This window comes from Python bivittatus, unplaced genomic scaffold, assembly GCF_059951505.1.
Source record: "Python bivittatus isolate LINGU-HERP-01145 unplaced genomic scaffold, Pbiv_v1 ctg000080_np1212, whole genome shotgun sequence".
Classification (NCBI taxonomy): Eukaryota; Metazoa; Chordata; class Lepidosauria; order Squamata; family Pythonidae; genus Python; species Python bivittatus.
In genome coordinates, this window is record NW_028277035.1 from 816,170 (window position 1) to 837,748 (window position 21,579).

General features: G+C 43.1%; 1 protein-coding gene and 1 long non-coding RNA gene across 2 annotated transcripts in view; one reads left to right on the forward strand and one right to left on the reverse strand.

Annotated features, from left to right (window-relative positions):
* LOC112542293 (uncharacterized) overlaps window positions 1-15,336 on the reverse strand; it is a 30,553-nt gene extending 15,217 nt beyond the window's left edge. The window contains exons 1-2 of the long non-coding RNA XR_015794669.1: window positions 15,298-15,336; window positions 13,157-13,208 (exon numbers count right to left, since the gene is read on the reverse strand). This is a non-coding gene — a long non-coding RNA (uncharacterized LOC112542293). The remainder of the gene's footprint in view (window positions 1-13,156; window positions 13,209-15,297) is intronic.
* Window positions 15,337-15,569: 233 nt separating this feature from the next.
* The window catches only part of NHERF1 (NHERF family PDZ scaffold protein 1), a 55,499-nt gene continuing 49,489 nt past the window's right edge, over window positions 15,570-21,579 (forward strand). Inside the window, exon 1 of the mRNA XM_007436140.4 lies at window positions 15,570-16,279. Within this exon, the coding sequence (XP_007436202.1) occupies window positions 15,830-16,279 (450 nt within the window). The 5' untranslated portion in view covers window positions 15,570-15,829. The remainder of the gene's footprint in view (window positions 16,280-21,579) is intronic.

The following is a 21,579-nucleotide window of genomic DNA, read 5'->3' on the forward strand; positions in this document are numbered from 1 at the left end:
GCAGAAAGGGAAAAACAGACTGCAATCTAGAACAAATTGGCAACGCCTGGGAACCTCATTTGAACAGAACTATATTGCTCTGCTGGATCAGGCCAACATCCATCCTAGGCTAGTATTTTGTTTCTCACATGGCCAACCAGATTCCTCTGGGCTGCTTGGAAGCAGGACATGGAGAGACACCCACACACACCACAAAAGTTCCCTGCAATTGGTATTTGGAGGCATGCTGCCCACAGCTCCAAAGTAGTCCTGAGTCTCCAAGACTATTAGCCGGTGATAACCCTGACCTCCACAAATGTATCCAATCCCTTTTGGAAGCCATTCAGATTCAGATTCAGATTCAGGCAGAATAGAGTGAATGGTGCCAACCTGGATTCCTTTTTGCCCCAAACCTTTCCTTCAAAATCCAAAATTATATCTGGGATTTTTAGGCTTGGCTTGAGAGTCAGCTTCTTATGGCTGTTAAGTAATCAGCAGTGAAAAATTTGGTTAAGGCTTGATGTGCTTCCTTGTTTAGATTCAACAGAATCCTTGGCCCCTGGCCAAGAAATGTTAAGTATAATTGTTCAGCTTTTCTCCCCTTTTGTATTCTTTATTCTTTTTCTTACAGTACTTAGTTCATACTTGCCTTTTCTTTAGTGGTTAATCAGCTTCATAATGAAATGCATGGCAATTTAAATCTTTCCCTCTAGTAGCTTAGACATGAAGGATACATTATAAAGCATTCTGATACATGCAAATCCAGGCAAGTATGTAAAAATAAACACTTTAAAAGAAAAATCTGAGGCCTATAAAGGTTTTCTGCACCTCCTTCTTTTCCTATCCCTTAAAAGGAAGCAACTCACACATCACACTTGATGCCTAGCAGGACATATTGATGGATGCTTTTATGTATATTGACCACATCGTAAATTTGCACACATCTTTTATGAGATGAACTGCTATGAATTTCTTTTGTTGTGCTTTTGAGTAGAATTACATTCCTCCCTTTGTGGGAAACTAAAGCCCATTTTGCAGAGCCTGTGTTGAAATGTGGTTGCATTTAATCCTTTCTGTAGTTTAACCCATGGTGTGCGTGTTAGAGTCTGCATTTCTAGACCTTTAATTATGCAAAAGAGGCAACTGGGGTAGGTGCAAGTTTGTAATGTAGAGTTCAGGGGCACCAAATCAAGGTAACTGACCCACTCAAGTCACCCCATAGAGGGATCTTATGATGATTCCTGATATCTACTACAGCTCATCTAAAAAGTAGCTGCAGGATTGGGATAGCACAATTTCTGGGTCAGAGAATATATTCCCTTTGACCCAGCCTTTCTCTGCCAAGGATGCAGTAGCTAAGTGTCATCCAAAGATCTTTTGCTACTGTAGAAAAAAGCAGGATAGCATCTCCCTTCTCATTGCATGCACAAATGGCCTAACCGCTGAATCTTTCTCCTGAGCAGAATAGCATCCTTCACCAAATGCAAGGGCAGCACAGCAGATTGGGGAGCCCTGGGCAAACATTCTGGCACAGAAGACCCTCAATTCCACCTTATTAATCCATTCCCTCTCTTCTCTTGTCTGAGATAGTTCTCTTCATGCTGGTTGGGTTCACATATCAATAATAGTAATAATATATTAAACTTGTATGCTGCCCAGCTATCAGTGACTCTGGGTGGCTTACAACCATCAAGGAAATTACAATAAAATCAATAAAAGATAAAAGTAAAAGATGGCAAGCACGATGAAGCAAGGGGTCTCACTGTCCCTTCCTTAAGGCCTGGGTGAAGAGCCAGGTCTTCATGGCTCTTCTAAACAATGGCAGAGTGGGGGCCATCCAGATCTCGGGGGTGGGTAGACTTCGTTCCAGAGGGCTAATCCTTGGTTTATGAAATAATTCAGTTGCTGGGTTCACACAAATCCAAATCCATACATCTTAGTTTGCAAAGTGCAGTGGGTAAGTCTATGTAATGTATTAAGCCTAAATCAAACAAAGTACAATTATGGATTATAGCTTTGCCTGATCCCAGTATCTGCCTAATGATCAGAATAGCTCAGCAATGCTAGTTAAACTGTTGCCTGCTATCAGTGAGAGGGAAGACTTTTTATCTTTTCTTCTCTAATCTGCTTGAGGAGTAAGTGGGTGGAGTTTGTGACATGGCAAGCCCACATCATTTTCCCAATTGGACAATTTGCTCAAGAGGCCAAAGGAAGAAATGTCTCTTTTCATATAACATTAATGAAGAACAATTTATGTAACTTAAAAAAAAAAAAAAACCTTTTTAGTCAATGTGATAATATTCCAGGTTATTAGTATGGTGAGCGAGTCTTGGAAATATTCTGAAAAAAATAGCCAGACTGTACTCCCCCATGCCCTGAATTTTTTAAATTGTGGATTGACTCAGGACGTAGAGGCCTTTACAACATCCACCAGACAGGTTCAACAGCATAGTAAGAAATCCACTGAAAAGAAGCAGCAGGAGGAAGTTGAATGGCCTCTACTTTGCCCGTGAGTCCAGAGGTATGTCAGTGCAGAATCAAAGCCTCCTTCAAGGATACACTGAAGATACTACACTTGTGTTGGCAAAAAGCTACACAGACAGGAGGCAACAGCAGATTCTGGTTAAGTTGCAATGATGATGCAGCTAGATTAAGTTAGACTATGGCCTTAATCTTAACCCCCCACTCCCAAACCCACTTTAGATACTAACGTTTATTCCATTGTGAAACACGGAACTACTATTCCTCCTATTCCTCCCATCACCATTTTACTCTATGCTTTATACTACTTGCTTGTACGTCTTTGATTATGTTTAAACAAGCCCCTTTCCTCCTCACAAAGTCTTTACCAACCTTGATGTTTTGAAAGTAAAGGCCTACTCTAGGTGCTGTTTGCATTTAGAAATTAAGTATAGGAGAAATTCAACACAGGGAAAATGTAACTTCATTCACCCAGTGGGTTTTTCTCTGTTGCTCCTCTCCCTACAGAAGAGCGCTTCTTAAACTGTTAGACCCAATTAAACCGTTTCCCAGTCTTGAATGATGTAATTACTCTCACAAAAAAACAGACTCTGTTGTGTCTCGGCAGTGGCTGTCCCAAGCTGGATCCTTGACTCACAAACAAGCAATTACAAATGGCTCCATTACCCCAGGATATGCCCAAATTATCCTCAGTTTAAGAACCATTTATCTGGAAAACCCCTCAAACTTATTTTTGAGCCTTGGGCTACAGGACAAAGGTGGGATGTTATTCCTCAGTTTTACTTAGAAAAGTCACCTCATCAATTAAACAGTGTTGGTGTTTCTTCCATAGACTTCAGGAATATAATGGGGGCCTCTGCTGCTGCTTTCATTCAAACACATTTAGTTTGGAATGTATGGAGTTCTTGTGTCGCACAACTCTCCCTCCAGCAGCCTTTCTGATCTTCTGTACTTTAATGAAATCTCCAGGAAGACTAAATAAGGGACCTCCTTCCATTGCTTTTTCAGAACAGGAAGGGTGAGCAGCCCGGAAGATTGCAAAGGGAGGCAGAAGGTATAAGGAAAAACAGTGAAGCCTCAGCTAAATGGCACTGATTAAGCTCAAAAACACCATTAAAAAGTCAAAAGTATCCTAAAATGGAGATAGAAAAAAGGCCCTTTTTCAGGAAATTGGAAGATGGGTTTTTGCATAGTATGAATGAACAGAAATATACCAATGGAAGAGAAATGTGGCTGGCTTTTTGACCTTAATTATAAAATGTTTGTAAATGTAAAGAGAAAAAAACCCAGAAAGGTGCTACAGCTTGCTAGCCCTGTTTGCCCCCATCATCTGCTGCTCCTGAGTGTTACTTAATGGCCCCCCCCAATTTTGTCGGGGAAACGTTTGCCATGTGGCCCCTCCCTGTTTGTATCACCACGTGCCCAATGACCTTCTGTAGGTCTCTTTGTGCTTTTGACAGTGCACTGGCACACATTTCTTTTCCTCTGAATAATACAGAGGAATTGGCAGCTCCCATCCTCCCCCAACCAGATTATATAGTTATTAAAACTTGGTTGTGTATTACTGCTCCAAACACAGTATGGCCAGCAGATGAGTTCAGCTTGCTCTATATGTGCTCCAAGAGACACCGCCCCCCGCCCCCCGGCCTGTTTCTTGCAGAGAAAACAGCCACAAAGACATGTTTGAAGTTATTTCTGTCATTCCACCCCAACCTTGAAAGGAAATGGCCAACCCTACAGCATTTTCGCTTTTGTCACTTAGATCATGTTGATGTTGAGTAGTGCTAGTTCCCAGTTTCTTATTCGTGTGAAACTTTGAAAGAGAGCACAGGCAATGAAAATGCAACCTAATTTAGGTATAATGCTGCTGGCAGAATTTAGAACTAAGGCATGTATCACATACAGCAGTGTTGTATGGCTGGCTGGGGAATTCTGGGAGTTGAAGTCCACTCATCTTAAAGTGGCCAAGTTTGGACAACACTGACATACAGTATATCAATACTCAGGGTACTCTGCTCAGTAATTCTCTCCGATAACAGTAACTGCTTTTGTGCCCCTCAACAAGAATGACAAATCCCAGGCAACAATAAAAATTAAAGATGAACATGTAGCATTCCCAGATTATCTACAGATCACTCTAAATCATATACCTATGGTTTCAGGGTACAGTCCTTGATATAATAGATCCAAAACTTGTCTTGGCTAGCCCCGAACCTTCCATATGTGCTCTTCCTTGAGCCAGTTTGGGGTAGGGTTAAGGAACACCAGAAACCAGGAAACGGTGAGTTCTAGTCCTGATTGAGACACAAAGCCGGCTGGGTGACCTTGGGCCAGTCACACCCTCTCAGCCCTAGGAAGATGCAGGCCAGGGCAAACCCCTTCTGAAAAACCTTGCCAAGAAAACTGCAGGGACTAGTCCAGGCGGTCGCCTGGGGTCAAAAGTGACTCAAAGGCACACACACCCAAAAGGTATATGCTTGGTATATATAAGCTCCATATGCTTCCTTATAAAGAAAAATCTTATAAACTCAGAGGTCCCTGTGGAAATGTGCCTACCTATGCCTCAAAAGGACAAAACTAAGCAGGGGGAGTATGTGCTATCTTGAGGAACGGAGCGGCAAATAGTATTGTGGTAAAGCAGCCCTTCTGGACTGATTACGTCCCCAATTGCAGCCATCCTGTGAATGGGTGAAGCTCCCTCACCAAGCGATTCTGCAAGAGCGTCCACTGCCTATTCTAAACATTGCGATGTGCTCGCCCACTTACGAAGGTTGGGAATTGCTGATTATAAAGAGACACGGGAAATACAGGAAACAAATTTCTTCTGCTAGTAATTATCTAGAACAGCCAGCAACAGTTTGACTTTTTCCAACAGTAATATTTGCAGTTCCACCAGAAGAAATTGGCATTTTTCTTCCAGATGTCCCAATACTGAATTAACATACCTACTTCAAATTGTGACCAGACGTTAGATCATGTTCTGATGTATGCCTCTTATGTGATTTTTTAAACCTGGAGGTAGGGTTTTCTCATGCATGTTATTCAGTTCCTTGGAAATAAAGTTCTTTATTTAAAATGCACACTGGCATACATAGACATATGAAAGAACCCGCTATTTGAATAATTTCTTTGAGATATTAAAAAATGAAGAACTAAGATTAAAGTGTAAAGCAAGACAATAAGGCAGGCAATTAAATGCTAGCACTATAAATCCTATAAAGGAAATAGAGTGCCTTCTTCAGTGATAAGAACTAAAAATAACAATATCAAATTAATCTTTGGATGGCACAGAGATATTAATCAGATGTTCTAAACTGTAATAGTATTAACACCATATATAACATGAAAATGAACAAAATGCTTGTAACTTGTCAAGGGCAAAACAAGAAACATTTGATTGCCTTGCTCAGACGTCCTCTTCTTCATCCTTCTATTGAAAAACTGTTGACCGCAAACCTCAAAATGCAACTGCTACAAATCAGACATATATCTACGCATCCAATGATACATATTATTTTAGTTATACTGTTCCTTGCACAAAGGATCAATAATTCTTGATGCCTTAATAGATTCCAAATACCGGAAATACTGTGAAGAAATCAATATGCAGCAATATATATGTTTCTTCCTAGTGTTTTACCGCAGGTGCAGTTGTTGTTGTTGTTCAGTCGTTAAGTCGTGTCCGACTCTTCGTGACCCCATGAACCATATTGCGCCAGGCCTTCCTGTCCTTCACTGCCTCCCTGAGTTTGCTCAGTTTCACGGTCATTGCTTCAGTGATGCTATCTAACCATCTCATCCTCTGCCGTCCTCTTCTCCTTTTGCCTTCAATCTTTCCCAGCATCAGGGTCTTTTCCAAAGACTCCTCTCTTCGCATTAGGTGACCAAAGTATCTGAGCTTGAGCTTCATTATCAGTCCTTCCAATGAGCAATCAGGGTTGATTTCCTTTAAGATTGACTGGTTTGACCTCCTAGCAGTCCAGGGGACTCTTAAGAGTCTTCTCCAGCACCACAGTTCAAAGGCATCAATTCTTCGGCGCTCAGCCTTCTTTATGGTCCAGCTCTCACAGCCATACATTACTACTGGAAAAACCATAGCTTTGACTATGTGGATCTTTGTCGGCAAGGTGACATCTCTGCTTTTTAATATGCTATCTAGGTTTGCCATAGCTTTCCTCCCAAGGAGCAAGCGTCTTTTAATTTCATGGCTGCAGTCTCCGTCTGCGGTGATCTTGGAGCCCAAATAAATGAAGTCTGTTACTGCTTCCATTTCTACCCCTTCTATTTGCCAGGAATTGATGGGTCCAGATGCCATGATCTTAGTTTTTTTAATGTTGAGTTTCAAGCCAGCTTTCGCACTCTCCTCTTTCACCCTCATCAAGAGGCTCTTTAGTTCTTCTTCACTTTCTGCCATTAGGGTGGTATCGTCCGCATATCTGAGGTTGTTGATGATTCTCCCTGCAATCTTAATTCCGGCTTGTGATTCTTCCAGCCTGGCATTTCTCATGATGTACTCTGCATATAGGTTAAATAAGCAGGGTGACAGTATACAGCCTTGTCGTACACCTTTCCCTATTTTGAACCAATCGGTTGTTCCATGACCGGTTCTAACTGTTGCTTCTTGGCCCGCATACAGATTTCTCAGGAGACAGGTAAGGTGGTCTGGTACTCCCATCTCTAAGAATTTGCCACAGTTTGTTGTGATCCATACAATCAAAGGCTTTTGCATAGTCAATGAAGCAGAAGTAGATATTTTTCTGGAACTCTCGTGCTTTCTCCATGATCCAGCGAATGTTGGCGATTTGATCTCTAGTTCCTCTGCCTCTTCGAAACCCAGCTTGTACATCCGGTAGTTCTCAGTTCACGTACTGCTGAAGCCTAGCTTGTAGGATTTTGAGCATAACCTTGCTAGCATGTGAAATGAGTGCAATTGTGCGATAGTTTGAGCATTCTTTGGCATTGCCCTTCTTTGGAATTGGAACGTAAACTGACCTTTTCCAATCCTGTGGCCACTGTTGCGTTTTCCAAACTTGCTGGCATATTGAGTGCAGCACTTTAACAGCATCATCTTTTAGTATTTTAAATAACTCAGCTGGAATACTGTCATCTCCACTAGCTTTGTTGTTAGCAATGCTTCCTAAGGCCCACTTGACTTCACTCTCTAGGATGTCTGGCTCAAGGTCAGTGACCACACCAGCATGGACATCAGGGACATTAAGATCTTTTTTGTATAGTTCTTCTGTGTATTCTTGCCACCTCTTCTTAATCTCTTCTGCTTCTGTTAGGTCCCTGCCTTTTTTGTCCGTTATCATGCCCATCTTTGTACTAAACATTCCTTTGATATCTCCAATTTTCTTGAAGAGATCTCTAGTCTTCCCCATTCTATTGTTTTCCTCAATTTCTTTGCATTGTTCATTTAAGAAGGCCTTCTTATCTCTCCTTGCTATTCTCTGGAAATCTGCATTCAGTTGCTTATATCTTTCCCTTTCACCCTTGCTTTTCACATTCCTTCTTTCCACAGCTATTTGTAATGCCTCATCAGACAGCCATTTTGCTTTCTTGCATTTCTTTTTCTTTGGGATGGTTTTAATTGCTGCCTCCTGTACAATGTTACAGACCTCCGTCCATAGTTCTTCAGGCACTCTGTCTACCAAATCTAATCCTCTAAATCTATTCATCACCTTCACTGTGTACTCACAAGGAATATGATCTAAGTCATACCTGAGTGGTCTAGTGGTTTTCCCTACATTCTTCAATTTAAGCCTAAATTTTGCAGTAAGAAGCTCATGATCTGAGCCACAGTCAGCTCCTGGTCTTGTTTTTGCTGTCTGTATAGAGCTTCTCCATCTTTGACTGCAAAGTATGTAATCAATCTGGTTTCGGTATTGACCATCTGGTGATGTCCATGTGTAGAGTCGTCTCTTGTGTTGTTGGAAAAGAGTGTTTGCTATGACTAGCTTGTTCTCTTGACAGAATTCTATTAGCCTTTGCCCTGCTTCATTTTGTACTCCAAGGCCAAACTTGCCTGTTATTCCGATTACTCCTTGACTTCCTACTTTAGCATTCCAGTCCCCTATGATGAAAAGGACACCTTTTTTTGGTGCTAGTTCTAGAAGGTGTTGTAGGTCTTCATAGAACCGGTCAACTTCAGCTTCTTCGGCATCAGTGGTTGGGGCATAGACTTGGATTACTGTGATGTTGAATTGTTTGCCTTGGATACGCACTGAGATCATTCTGTCGTTTTTGAGGTTGTACCCCATTACTGCCTTTCCCACTCTCTTATTGACTATGAGTGCAACTCCATTTCTTCTAAGGGTTTCTTGGCCACAGTAGTAGATATAATGGTCACCTGAATTAAATTCACCCATTCCCGTCCATTTCAATTCGCTGATTCCCAAGATGTCAACGTTCAATCTTGTCATCTCATGTTTGACCACATCCAGCTTGCCTTGGTTCATAGATCTTACATTCCAGGTACCTATACAATATTGTTCTTTATAGCATCGGACCTTCTTTTCGCTTCCAGATACATCCACAGCTGAATGTCCTTTCGGCTTTGGCCCAGCCGCTTCACTCTTTCTGGAGCTACTTGGAATTGCCCTCCGCTCTTCCCCAGTAGCATATTGGACACCTTCCGACCTGAGGGGCTCATCTTCCGGTGTCATATCTTTTAGCCTTTTAACATTGTCCATGGGGTTTTCTTGGCAAGGATTCTGGAGTGGGTTGCCATTTCCTTCTCCAGTGGACCACATTTTGTCAGAACTCTCTGTCATGACCTGTCCGTCTTGGGTGGCCCTGCACGGTATAGCTCATGGCTTCACTGAGTTACGCAAGCCCCTTCGCCACGACAAGGCAGTGATCCATGAAGGGGACCGCAGGTGCAGGGTCCACTTTTTTTGGATCAGCCAAATGTTGATCCATTGGTTGCAACAGGAATTAACTGACCGGCTTGTTGCCCGAAGCTGACGTGGGCTGAGAGAGAGTGACTGGCCCAAAGTCACCCAGCTGGCTTTCATCCATCCATCCATCCATCCATCCATCCATCCATCCATCCATCCACCTATCTACCTATCTATCTATCCATCCATCCATCCACACACACACACACAAAAGTGCACACACACACACATTTTATAAGAAGATAAGCTTGCAAAGATAAGGCAGATTAGGATTTGAGAACAGCTAAATGTGGCATAGATATTGAGCAGTCTGAACAAGGTTTTCTAAGAAGTTATTTTATTCAAACTGAAATGGAAAGGCACCTAAAATTAGGAAAATCTCAGCTTGTAAGAATGTAGTGACTATTGCAAAGAGGAGGAAAGAGATTCCATGGAGTCCAGATATTTTCAAGAGGAAAAGTTCTTATCTGCATCAACTTTGAGGGTCTACCCTTTAGAGCTAAGACAGCAGGTCCAACAAGTGTGGGAGCCAAACAAGTGAAGCATTAAGGCACGATGACTGAAAATGGCAACAAAATTTGCCCCCTGTTGATGCAAATTTCTCAGCCTATGTCAGCCTTGTGAGGTAGTCCAGGCAAGAAGCATGACCAGATGGACTCATTATTGTAAGGCTACATTAACAGAATCTTGCAAGTCTGAAAGTACATTTCTCCCATCTCCTTTACAGCCCAAAAAACTAGGGAGGATCCCTTCTGAGACATTTGCCACGCACATATTCCTTCTGTGGGCTCAGCTGCCTCTTATCTGACTGTTGCCCTGGCTGTGGCTCTTCCCCCTGTCTGCCAAGGTCATTCCCACATACCATTTCAGCCTAAGAGAAAATAAGGTTGTGGTTACATGGGTTGAGGAGGAAAGGCCGAAAATGAGATACTGCAGGTGTGTATGTTTGTACTGTACTGTAAGTAATCTACATCTTTCACTGGAGGCTAGTTCCAGCCAACTTGGCACAGAGAATTTGATTTAAGAGAGCCAACTGGAGATCAGATGATCACTGTGATGGACTGGAATGGAGGAAGGGGGGTGAAAACGGTGCTCTCATCTCCAGAGCAACGCTCTGGAGATAAGCGGAGAAAGCTGGCGCATCCCTAAACATTCCAGAAGATAGTAGAGACTTGTGCCTGGGAACTGCTAGTCAGTCTGAGAAGATTTCTGTAAACAGGTGGTGGCAAATAAACCTTGCTGATTGAACCTGCATGGTCTCCAGGAGTTCTTTGGGCTAGGCCTGACAATCAGAGAGTCTAGCCTAATGGGGGCAGGGAGCCCACCTTCAAGTAGTGCAGGTGGGGGAAAGTAGTTCCATTATGAGTCAACAGTGCTGATAAACCAACTGGAGTGGGTAGCAGTACAAAGGCCCTGAAAGCAGGCCCTGAGATCAGGTGAGTAGTTGCCACTGACTGGGGTGAACATTAGGGAAGATCCAAATCAAATAGCCTGCAAAGGAATTTCATATCTTTAATCACAGAGAATATCTGTATATCAGTGGATTACAACAAGGGGATTGCTGACCACCGTAGCAGACCGTTTTGGCACAGGGAGAATGGATCCTACATCCAGAGATTTTTCATGAGATCACAACAAAATGGAGATGCTCCTCTGTCAACATGTCTGTTACAGCAGACAATGCAGTGGTGAAGAACTTCTTCCACTTCCTAAGCAATTAAGAGAATGAATGAGAAAAGAGTCTCAAAACAAATATGTGAAAGAAGAGTGAATGGGTCAAGAGGAAAACCGATGAACAATGATTGCACAGAGTGGATGAAATCCTGCAAAATAAAGAGGTAAGAACTTTAAAAAACAAAACACCTGGAGCAGCATATGGATGTAATGGAAGCCAGAATGATTTGCAAACATAAAAGGAGAGGTTTAGTGAATAGTGTTGGTGGAAACTAATTTTATTTATTTATTTCTTAAACTTATAAGGCTGCCCAACTCCATCATGACTTTTAGGCATATTTCCCATTTTTACCTCATGTCTTTAATTTCTTTAGTTTATTTTTTTCCCACCTCTTTTTCTGCATAATGGCAGTTACTCAGAAAGGCAGCAGTGTGATGGGTAGATATTATTAATTTTAAGTATTTTATTTAAGTCTTTTAAAAAAAAATTTCACTTGTAAACTACTTGGGGTGGAGGAGGAGCAGTACAATACAGAGGTAAAGTAATAGCATTAGTATCAACTTAGCTGCTTTTCGATGGAAAGATTTGCAGACTGATGTACTAATGAGATGGAATGGATTTATGACTGAACACCAGGGAGCCCGGCGCACACTGACCTCATTTTCCACAGCCTCACCTGCCAGACAGAATTGGGTAAAAGAAAAAGCTCACAAACCAAGGCATTTTCACAACTGAAACTAAAACTAAAACCATTCAGCTATTTCCAAGCACCAGCTCACAGGAGCAGAACAGAAGAGCAGATTTTCAAACCCTTGATAGGTTTGAGCAAAGAAGTTGAAAAGCAGTGTGAGGTGTAAGTCTGGGACAAGGAATAAGCTTTCGCTCCATTAAGCCTCGCCAAGAACCAATTAAGCAGCCAAGGGAATAGACCAGTGTTGTCCAAACTTGGCCACTTTAAGATGAGTGGACTTCAATTCCCAGAATTCCCCAGCCAGCATGCTGGCTGGGGAATTCTGGGAGTTGAAGTCCACTCATCTTAAAGTGGCCAAGTTTGGACAACACTGGAATAGACCAATCCGCCACACAGAGCCAATAGAAGAGGCTCAAGTAGGCGAGTCAGTAAGGCAGGGTTTCTCACCCTTGGTGCCTTTAAGACGTGTGGACTTCAACTCCCAGAACTGGCTGGGGAATTCTGGGAGTTGAAGTCCACACGTCTTAAAGGTGCCAAGGGTGAGAAACCCTGTAGTAAAGTTTTGTTACTTCATCTTCTTCCCCTATCCAAGACCCGAAGGCCAAAAGATGGAGGGTTCTTATCTACGGCTGCTATATCTGGGCTGCAAAATTCCAGATGCCCACTAGATGGAAGCAAAGAGACAACAAGCCTCAAACTCTTTACAGTCATCTAGAGATCACTCTGATTGTCACAGGCCAGATACGGTAGTCCTATGCTCACAGCCATTACCAAATCAGCTTTCCTTTAGAGTGCTATTTGGTTCTGGGGGAACAGGGAGTGTCAAGCCTGTGAAGGGACCAGAGGACAGGATGTTCCCCTGGAGAGCACAGGAAGAACTCACACTGATTTATTTACTTCAATTTACTTTAAACGAATTCCTGCTAGTACAGAGGAAGGCCTCGTTGGTGCATGGTCCCTAGTCCAGATGTTTCAAGACTACATTGAAAGCACAGCCTTTTTCTTTTTATTGCTCTGATTTACCAAAAAAAAGGGGGGCAGAGGTCAGAAATGAAAAGAGAGACAATCTACTGCAAATTATCTAATTATTCAATCAGTAAACTCTTAATGCAGTTTCTGCCCAAGTTGTTGCTATAAGCTTCCTATTTTTGGATGCTCCACAGAAAAGATTGTTATCTCCAGCTTGTATCTTTGTATGTAATTTTTGTTGTTTCTTGGGAAACTAGATAATCACTAGCTCACCTCCTGCTAATATTGCCCCAATATAATATCCCGTGACTTGAAGCAGTGAGGGTCATTGGATGACTTAGCTGGCACCGAACTGTCCTCAGAGTAAGACTCAACTACAAGAAAAACCCTTGTTGCAGGAAATCCTTAGACTGAGATTAAGAAGTCACAATATAAATCTTTAAGAAATTCCCATGAACATACTTGTTTGTCAGATCTGTGTCCTCTCTTTCTGCTCTGATGAGTGTCAAGACAGCTAACAAAATGTAAAACAAAACAATAAAAAGTTAAACAGGTAGATTAAAACTAACTAAGGAGTTGTGGCTTTACAGATTTCCTAAAGAGTGGGGACCAAACACAACCCTTGAGGTAGTGCATTCTGCAGCCTGGGAAGATGACAGGAGACGGCCTTCTCCCAGCATGCCAGAAAGAGGAGCATCTCCATGTCCATCGCAGCAACCAGATAATTTTCTAACAGGAGAGGCAGGCTAGAGTTCACCTGCAGGGAACTACAAAGTTCCAGGTTCCCCATAATGGGACAATCCATTCTTGATCCCTGAGTTATTGCCATGTGTCAATAGGATTGGAATGGATCATAAAATAAAACGTTTGGACACACAAGTGCTACCAATTGGGGGAGAGGGAGGAGAGGCTGAGACGGGCAGGACAAGCATGAGGCAGATAAGCATCCTATAATGATTTGCTCAAGAGTGTGGATGAGAATATTCATTATTTATTACATCCCACCTTCCCTCCAAGAGCTCCAGGTGGTATACATGGGGCTCCCTCCTCCAATTTTTCCTCACAAACACCTTGTGAGGTAATTTGGGCTGAGAGAGACTGCCTGGTCCAGAGGACCCCAGTGAACTTCCATGGTTGAGACTGCACTTAAATCTGAGTTTCTCCACTTACTCCAACACCTTGACAGATATTCTATACAGGCAGTCCTTGAGTTACAATGGCAATTGGAACTGGGATTGCTGTCGCTAAGCAGTGTGGTCATAAAGCACATCACGTGACCGCATCACTTAGCAAGAATCCTGGCAGTTCCAGTTGCCATTGTAGCCCCAAGGTGCATGGGTCGTTAAGCAGGAAGAGGTGGGAGTCCAGGGTAAGGAGTGTGGAGGGGATGGGGGGATGCTCCCAACACTTACCAGGGTGACTTGTGACTTTCCCTTCCAGCTTCCCCACTGACTTTGCTTGTGGGAAGCTGGCAGAGAAGGTTGCAAATGGCAATCATGTGACCATGGCTCCCTGCAACATTGTAATCACGAGCTAGGCACCCAAGCAGCTGGATTGTGATCACATGACTGTGTGGGTGCTACAATGGCCAGAACTTGGAGGACTGGTCATGTCCATTTTTTCAGCACTGCCGTAACTTTGAACAGTCACTGAATGAATGGATGTAAGCCAAGGACTACCTGTATTTATTATATACTAAAATATGGAGGAAAGCCAGTTTGGTGTAGTGGTGAAGGCATCAGGCTAGAAACCAGGAGACCATGAGTTCTAGTTGCACCTTAGGCACAAAGCCAACTGGGTGGCCTTAGGCTAGTCACTCTCTCTCTCAGCCCTAGGAGGGAGGCAGTGGCAAACCACTTCTGAAAATCTTGCCAGAATAACTGCAGGGACTTGTCCAGGCAGTTGCCAGGAGTCAATACTGACTCAGAGGCACACACAAAACATACACAGAACACCAATGAAATGCATGAAAAGTACACTGGAAGGAAGGAAGGAAGGAAGGAAGGAAGGAAGGAAGGAAGGAAGGAAGGAAGGAAACAAGAGTTTCTCAGACAAGGCTTCTGAGGTATCCTATAGAGATATGTTACATTTGTGATCCACAAGGACTCAGACTGTCTTTCCATCTACAGTAGTAGAAACAATAGCTAAAAATTGTCTTATTAGTTTTGGGCTGAATATGAGCCATTTTGCCTCATAAGTCTCTATCTCCTGGATATACGGGAATATAATTAGAGGTGTTGGAAGATGTTTGTGGCATGCAGATACTCATTTGTATCTACTGAGGATGAGACAAGCTTGATTCCCCATGGTGGGCTTGTATAGGTAGTTTGCAACAGACGTTTCACCCGTGGAGGTCCGATGTGGGCTGGCCCAAAGTTGTTTCCATGATACCGTTCCTTATTCTTTTCTGTTTCCCAGATAAGTTGGTATATATTGTGAGGCAGCCCAAAGCTTAATTTGGAAAGAGACACTTCCACCCTTAATTAAGTTTAAGTGTATTTTATTTAATTAGTTTACTTAGGTTTAATTGTCATTGAAGACGATCGTGAATTATGTTTTCTCACAAAAAGAACTATTTTTCGTTAAAGAAAATTTATATTTACCTTGTAGGATAGCATCGTCACACTACGTAACGACCCGCTTCCTGGAAGAAAGTGAAACTTTTTTGTACCACCTGGACAACCAATAAAGAAATACAATGAGCAGTAAGGGGCGGGGCTTTTTATTTGCATATTTCCGTTCCCGTTCCCGATTTGTCTTTGCCTTTGAGGGGCGTGCTTAGTGCGTTGCAACTCCTTTCTCCCGAATCTCATTGGTCCAACGATACCATTCGTAGATCGTGCCCGCCCCTCTGATAAAATGTCAATGACATTCTGGAACGCTCAGACACCGACTAAAGTTGTGATTGGCGGAGCGGAAGCTTCTTGATATATTCGTAATCGGGATCCTGTTGCTCTCAAATCGTTCCGGACCCGCCCTTGGAGACACCTGCTACTGCTCCGAAGCGGGACAGCCGGAGTGCTTCAGGCCAGTCCCTTGAAGTTGCTCGCCAGAGACTTTGCATCCTTCAAGTAACTCGGAACTCTTTGATTCCCGTTGAGGTTCCTGGGACGTTTGATCAGTCGAAGGAGAAACATGGACAACGGGGGAGGGAGCGAACAGCGGCTCTTGCCTAGGCTGTGCTGCCCAGAAAAGGGGCCGAACGGCTACGGCTTCCATCTACACGGAGAGAAAGGCAAAACGGGCCAGTTCATCCGGCTGGTGGAGCCCGATTCCCCGGCCGAAAAATCCGGTCTGAAGGCTGGGGACCGCTTGATAGAAGTGAACGGGGAGAACGTAGAGAAGGAGAGTCACCAGCAAGTCGTGAACCGCATCCGAGGCTCGCCGGGCTCGGTGCGCTTGCTGGTAGTAGACTCGGAGACCGACGAACGTCTGCAGCAGCTGGGCCTCGAGTGCCGCGAAGAATTCATTCACGGGCTGCCTGAGGAATCGGAGGCGAAAGGCGGCGGCCAGGAGGCTGCCCTGCAGGAGCAGGAGAACGAAATGAAAGCGGATGGAGAGGGAAACAATCACGCTGCCCAGCGGGTAACAATCTAGGTCTCCCTCGCCTGGGAGGGAGGGAAGGGGGGGCGCGGGAGGCTACGAATGCGGGAGGCCGAGAGGTCATGGGTTGTTCTAAAAACGCGGAAAGCAGAAATTCAGCGGGCGAGTACTTCCCGTCAGAGTCGGCAAGAGGCTTCACCTGTTCAATTTCTGAACGTAGCGCTGCCGTGGCCGGCGGAACTACTGTACACACCGCTGAATTTCTGCCAATCACGGTGCTCATAAAAGCACAGAATCTCTGCTGGAGGTGGAGTAAAGGACGACGACGCTAATCCACAGTTATGTGTGTGAGGCGAGGATTGCTTGCGGAAAGAACCAGAAACCTTGTTAACAAACTTTATTGTATGTTTCCAAGCAGATCTGACATGGCAGGTAGATGCACCTAAAAGTAGGAGATAACGAAAAGTTTTCGCTGGTTGTTGATAAATAGCAAAAGCAAGCGTCAGTCCCTTCTATATTCTTGCCCCTGCCCGTAAATCCCCTTGCTGTAGGTTATTTCTCTTGTCGTTATCGACTAATCGCATTCCGCTTTAGAAAGCAAGTAACCATGTTGACTAGAGAGGGAGAAGGACGCGGAGGGAGAGAAACCCAAGTGAAGGCAACAGTTCTGTTGTGCCGGTTCTTCCCGTCGCCACCCAGGTCTGGGTCATCTTTTTTTGAAAGCTGGGTGGCTTCCGCCGGGTGGGAGACGAACGTCAGCCCTGCTGGCAGCCACCCGACTGCGTAGCGCTGCTCTTGTCTCGGTTTGCAGAGAAGCTGAGAGCATACTTCGGGTAAAAAATTAAGAGAGGTCCTGCCGTGTGACTCCTGCCAATCCCTGGTATCTACTGCATTCCCGGACTTCTGAGACACCCCGTGGGAAGGGAATCGGGCATTCCTGTGATCCGGCGGCCCAGACCCAGTTCAGGGTGTTCCTTTAAGGCTCGGGGTGGGGGCGTTGTCAGTGTCTCCTAGTGTTAGATCAGCGAAGCGGAAAGAACGTTCTAAGAATTTGGGCGTCCCTACTTGATCGCATCTGTTTTCCCCTGTACCTGAATTAAGAGATTAAGCGGTGCCTGGCACTGGATATACCCTTTGTAAGAACTCCACCTCCCCCCTATAAAACTTTTTAAAAGGTTAATAGTACATCAAATCTGAAATCCTCTTCGGGCAGCCATCTCCAATCTGCTTCCTTCTAGATGTGTTAAAGCTACTCCTGGGAGTAATGTTCCAAGTATGGGGTGGTGGTGTTATGAAAGGCTTTCTTTCCCAGTGCATACTATGTACGAGAAGAACAGGGGTATTGCCTTCCGCTTAAATCACCATCTTGTGGTTTACTGTACAACTGGGGTCAGGTCACCTTATTCATTATTTCATCACATTCCCCCAAAAGTAAAGGCATTTTTGTGTGATAAATGGAACTGCCACCTTAATCTCATGTATGCTAATTTCTTTCCTCTCCTCCCTTGCTTCTTTACTAAATCAAAGGAGGAATTCATTAAGCTTTTTTAAAAGCTTAAAAAAATAATTAGCACCTTCTTGTATACATCCTATACTCTGGAAGGGATATAAATATAACAGAATAAATCAAGTCAAGTACTTACTGCTGATTGAGCTATCAAAACCTGGCATTAAACATCTGGTGAATTTTTAATTGTCTCAGTGAAGCTGGCCCCATCTTGAGCCCTGCAGAGCATAGAAAACTTTAAAAAGCAAAGGGGAAGAAAAAAACCAACTATCTGAACCAGAGGCTGGAATCCTTGTTGTTTCCTATGACTGGATCTTATTTTCTTCCCGATTTTTAAAACATAAAACTATCCAAGTTTTCCTTTCACTTTCATTTACTGAGATAATTTAGCAAGCTCAGATCTTCTCTGCTACTTTTATGCCTTTTAGATTGCTTTATGGAGAAATTAAATGTTCCACTGACCTGAGAGGTAGATTTAATTCCAACATCTGTAGTCATGTGTTGCCTGTCATGACCCTTCTATATGATCTTGAGGAATAAGATGGTTTGGTCAGCCTGCTGAAACTTGAAGCTAAGTTGACTTTAGGGAGAAGGTTCCACAAATGGGTGCTGTAACCAAAAAGGCCCTATTAGGTATATCCACTAACTTAGTCTCTCCTAAGGGTGGACCATACCATAGATCTTTAGGAGATCATACTTTAGAGACCAACATGCTCATTCAACTATTAAAGCCTCAAAAAAAAAAAATTTAACTGATGCCTAACATGGATTAACATAAATAACAGGGATGGCCCTACAGTTTCCAAATATATAAGAAATAAGCTGATGATAAAACAATTCCTTTACTTTAGAATTCTATCAAAATGATTTTGATTGAAAAGCATTTCTCTGTCTTGAAAATCTAAAATGTTGCTCCCCCAAGGTTCTCGAGTGGATATACATCTATTTATAGATTTGTACCAGTGCATTTTGTGGCTTCCCCTGTTACCAGTGAACTTCTGAGAGAGAGACACTGGGCCTCAATCTTTTGTTGTATGAACTTTTCAAGGTCTTCTCAGTAGAAGTCCTATTAGACAAGCAGATGTGCCCTGGATGGCATGGGAATTGCTGTACTTTTGGATCTGGAAGGCTAGATGAAACTTTGATCAGAAACTTAGATGAGACCTCCCAGGGACATTGGTAGAAACAGAATTTCATATACATAGTGATAAATAGGAAGTCTAAATGCTCTTTTATTTTTTTGATATAGCTCACAAAATAAATGCAGAAATGCACTGAAGCCATTAAACTGAGTTTTAAAAACTGAAGCAATCAAAGGAGGGTTGCTGATAAAATCAGCAGTTAGGCTGTTGTCACGTCAGTAGTAACTCCCTTTATATTCCAGGACTTTGCTCTTGTACTGCTTTCTCTTGCTGATTCTGCTTGAACGTAGGTTCATGAATATGGATATTCCCGAAAAGCTTGTTGCAATGGAGGGAAATATTCACATGATCCTAGATGTCTGAAATCAGGATTAGGGTATTCAGAGTTCTGGAAGTGGGTAGCCTGACAAGAAGGCAGGCTGTGTAGAGCTCTGGTGGACACTGAGAATGTGTTTACTATTAAGCATTGATCAAACTTGACTTACAGCAATATAGACCAGCAACAACCCTCTGTAAAATAGAGAGTTTCCTAAAAAAAAAATTAAGAAAAGCCATGCATATATTTATAAGGAATGTAGAAGAGAGTGAAGTACAGACTTCTCCAAGGCTGCCCATGATCAAGTCAAGTGATTGCGATAAGTGCTGTAATACAAGGCAGGATTAGATTAGTCTAAGTCATAAATGTCTGCTATGGGGTAGGGGAATACCTGACTTTGACTCGATTCATACTTGGGGAGAGGTAGTCATAGATGAAGGCAAGCGGGGGAGGGGGAGGATTATTGAAACGTACAGCTGCACAGAGAGCACAATTTGGACTTCAGTCAGCCTTGCTGGGATGTTTAATACAGGGTGGGCAGCCTGATACCTTTTAGATATTTGGGACTATAACTGCCACAATCCCTTCATTAGCTATGAAGCATTAGCTTGCCTGTACCCCTGTCCTAAAGGTTGGGGAAGGGAGCAGGTTTGACATTAACTGAGGGGGATCCCAGTCATCTAGGGCAACAGTTCTCAAAGTGCAGGTTTGGATCCATCATTGGGCCTCAACATTGGTCAAGTTGGCCTGTGAGCGTTCTTGCTCCTTCATTCTTGATTTCAGTCTAATATAAATCCTCAGCTACATTCCTACCCATTCTACATGCTCGGCTGCAGCATAGCTTTTCTGATTGATTGATTGATTGATTGATTATGTCCCATCAAACCAGGATCAAGTGTTAGCAACCACGTAGATAGATTTTCTCCAGGAATAGATTTTCTAGTTCTATTAATAGCAGCAGTTCCACTTGCAAGCCCATAACTTTATGTATGTTCAATGTGAAGATCATTTCTAAATTGACATTTTGGGATAATTCAAAAAAGTTTAATTAGATGCCTCCAATTCAGTTTAGATGATGTGGACACTTTAGTGCATTTGAGAAACATCTTCCCTCTCCCCCTATCACTTTGGAAATTCAAATGAAACTGACCTGATATGACATCTTGATCTGAATGTCCAGATCAAATCAAACTGGCTTTTCCAAATCATCTGACATTCAAATGAAATTTTTCCTGATTCAAATAGACACAAGAGTTGGTGAGAGTACACAGTGAGGTGAGAGCTGTAGCAGCATGGAAAGTGATGAAGAATTGGGGGAAGATACGGATGCAGAATTCAGTACTTTCACTACTCTGAATAGTAAGAATAGCCAAAGCATAGGTTGTTTAATTGGAGCACTGAATCTTCCAGACTCCACTATCATCTATCTATTAAAACCAAAAAATCTTAAAGAAATATCCTTAACAAACATGCTACTGCCCATGCTATCTTGTGACAAAGAAAGAGTGTACATTTGTTTATTTTATTCCTACCACTCTTGGCTTGATAGGATGACTAATAGTGGATGGAGGCTACATGTAAACCATTGTAAACAGGTAGCTAAATCTGCATTTGTTAAGGCCTACTTCTCACTGGGGGAATTCTCCCCATTCCCAACAAGCAGGGGGTCCTTGATTGTTTGCAGCTGCTAGGCATCTGGACTTTTGAAACTATTATGGGCATTCACACAAAATGGCTGCTGGGCGTGGGGGGGGGCGGTTAGCTAGCCAAAAAACACTGATTTGAGAGAAGGCAAATGTGGTACGTTTGTTCCCTGCTACATTCCTAAGCCCCCTAAAATGCTCCTAATTTACTGTCCCACTTTCTCTTTCTCTTTGGAGTCCTTGGGGTTGTCTGAACTTGGTTTCTTGCAAACGTTTTGTTACCCGGCTAGGTAACATCTTCAGTGCTAGCACTGAAAATGTTACCTAGCCGGGTAACAAAATGTTTGCAAGAAAGCAACCAAGCTCAGAGAACCCCACGGACTCCACAGTTCAACCCTGAGCTATGTATATTCTCTTCTCTTTCTCTTTCTTCTGAGCATGCCAGCTTGTTTTCAACAAAGCAGTGTGCTGTAGCTATTCATTTTTATTTTCGAAGAAAGCCTCTGTGGGACCCAGAAAGCATGCTGGGGACTGTCAGCTTCCCATTTTCATTCCCATTCAAAAGAGAAGATGGATCGAGTGGGCAAAAAGTTCCTACTCTTTTTGCTCATTCAGTGATGTTATGGGACAAAGTAAAGCTGATAACTCACGTTTGCCTGTAAACAGGTAGTTCTTTACATTCCAGGGTTCTGCTGATAACTTTTGCTTTCTGTTGGATATTTTTTGGGCTTTCA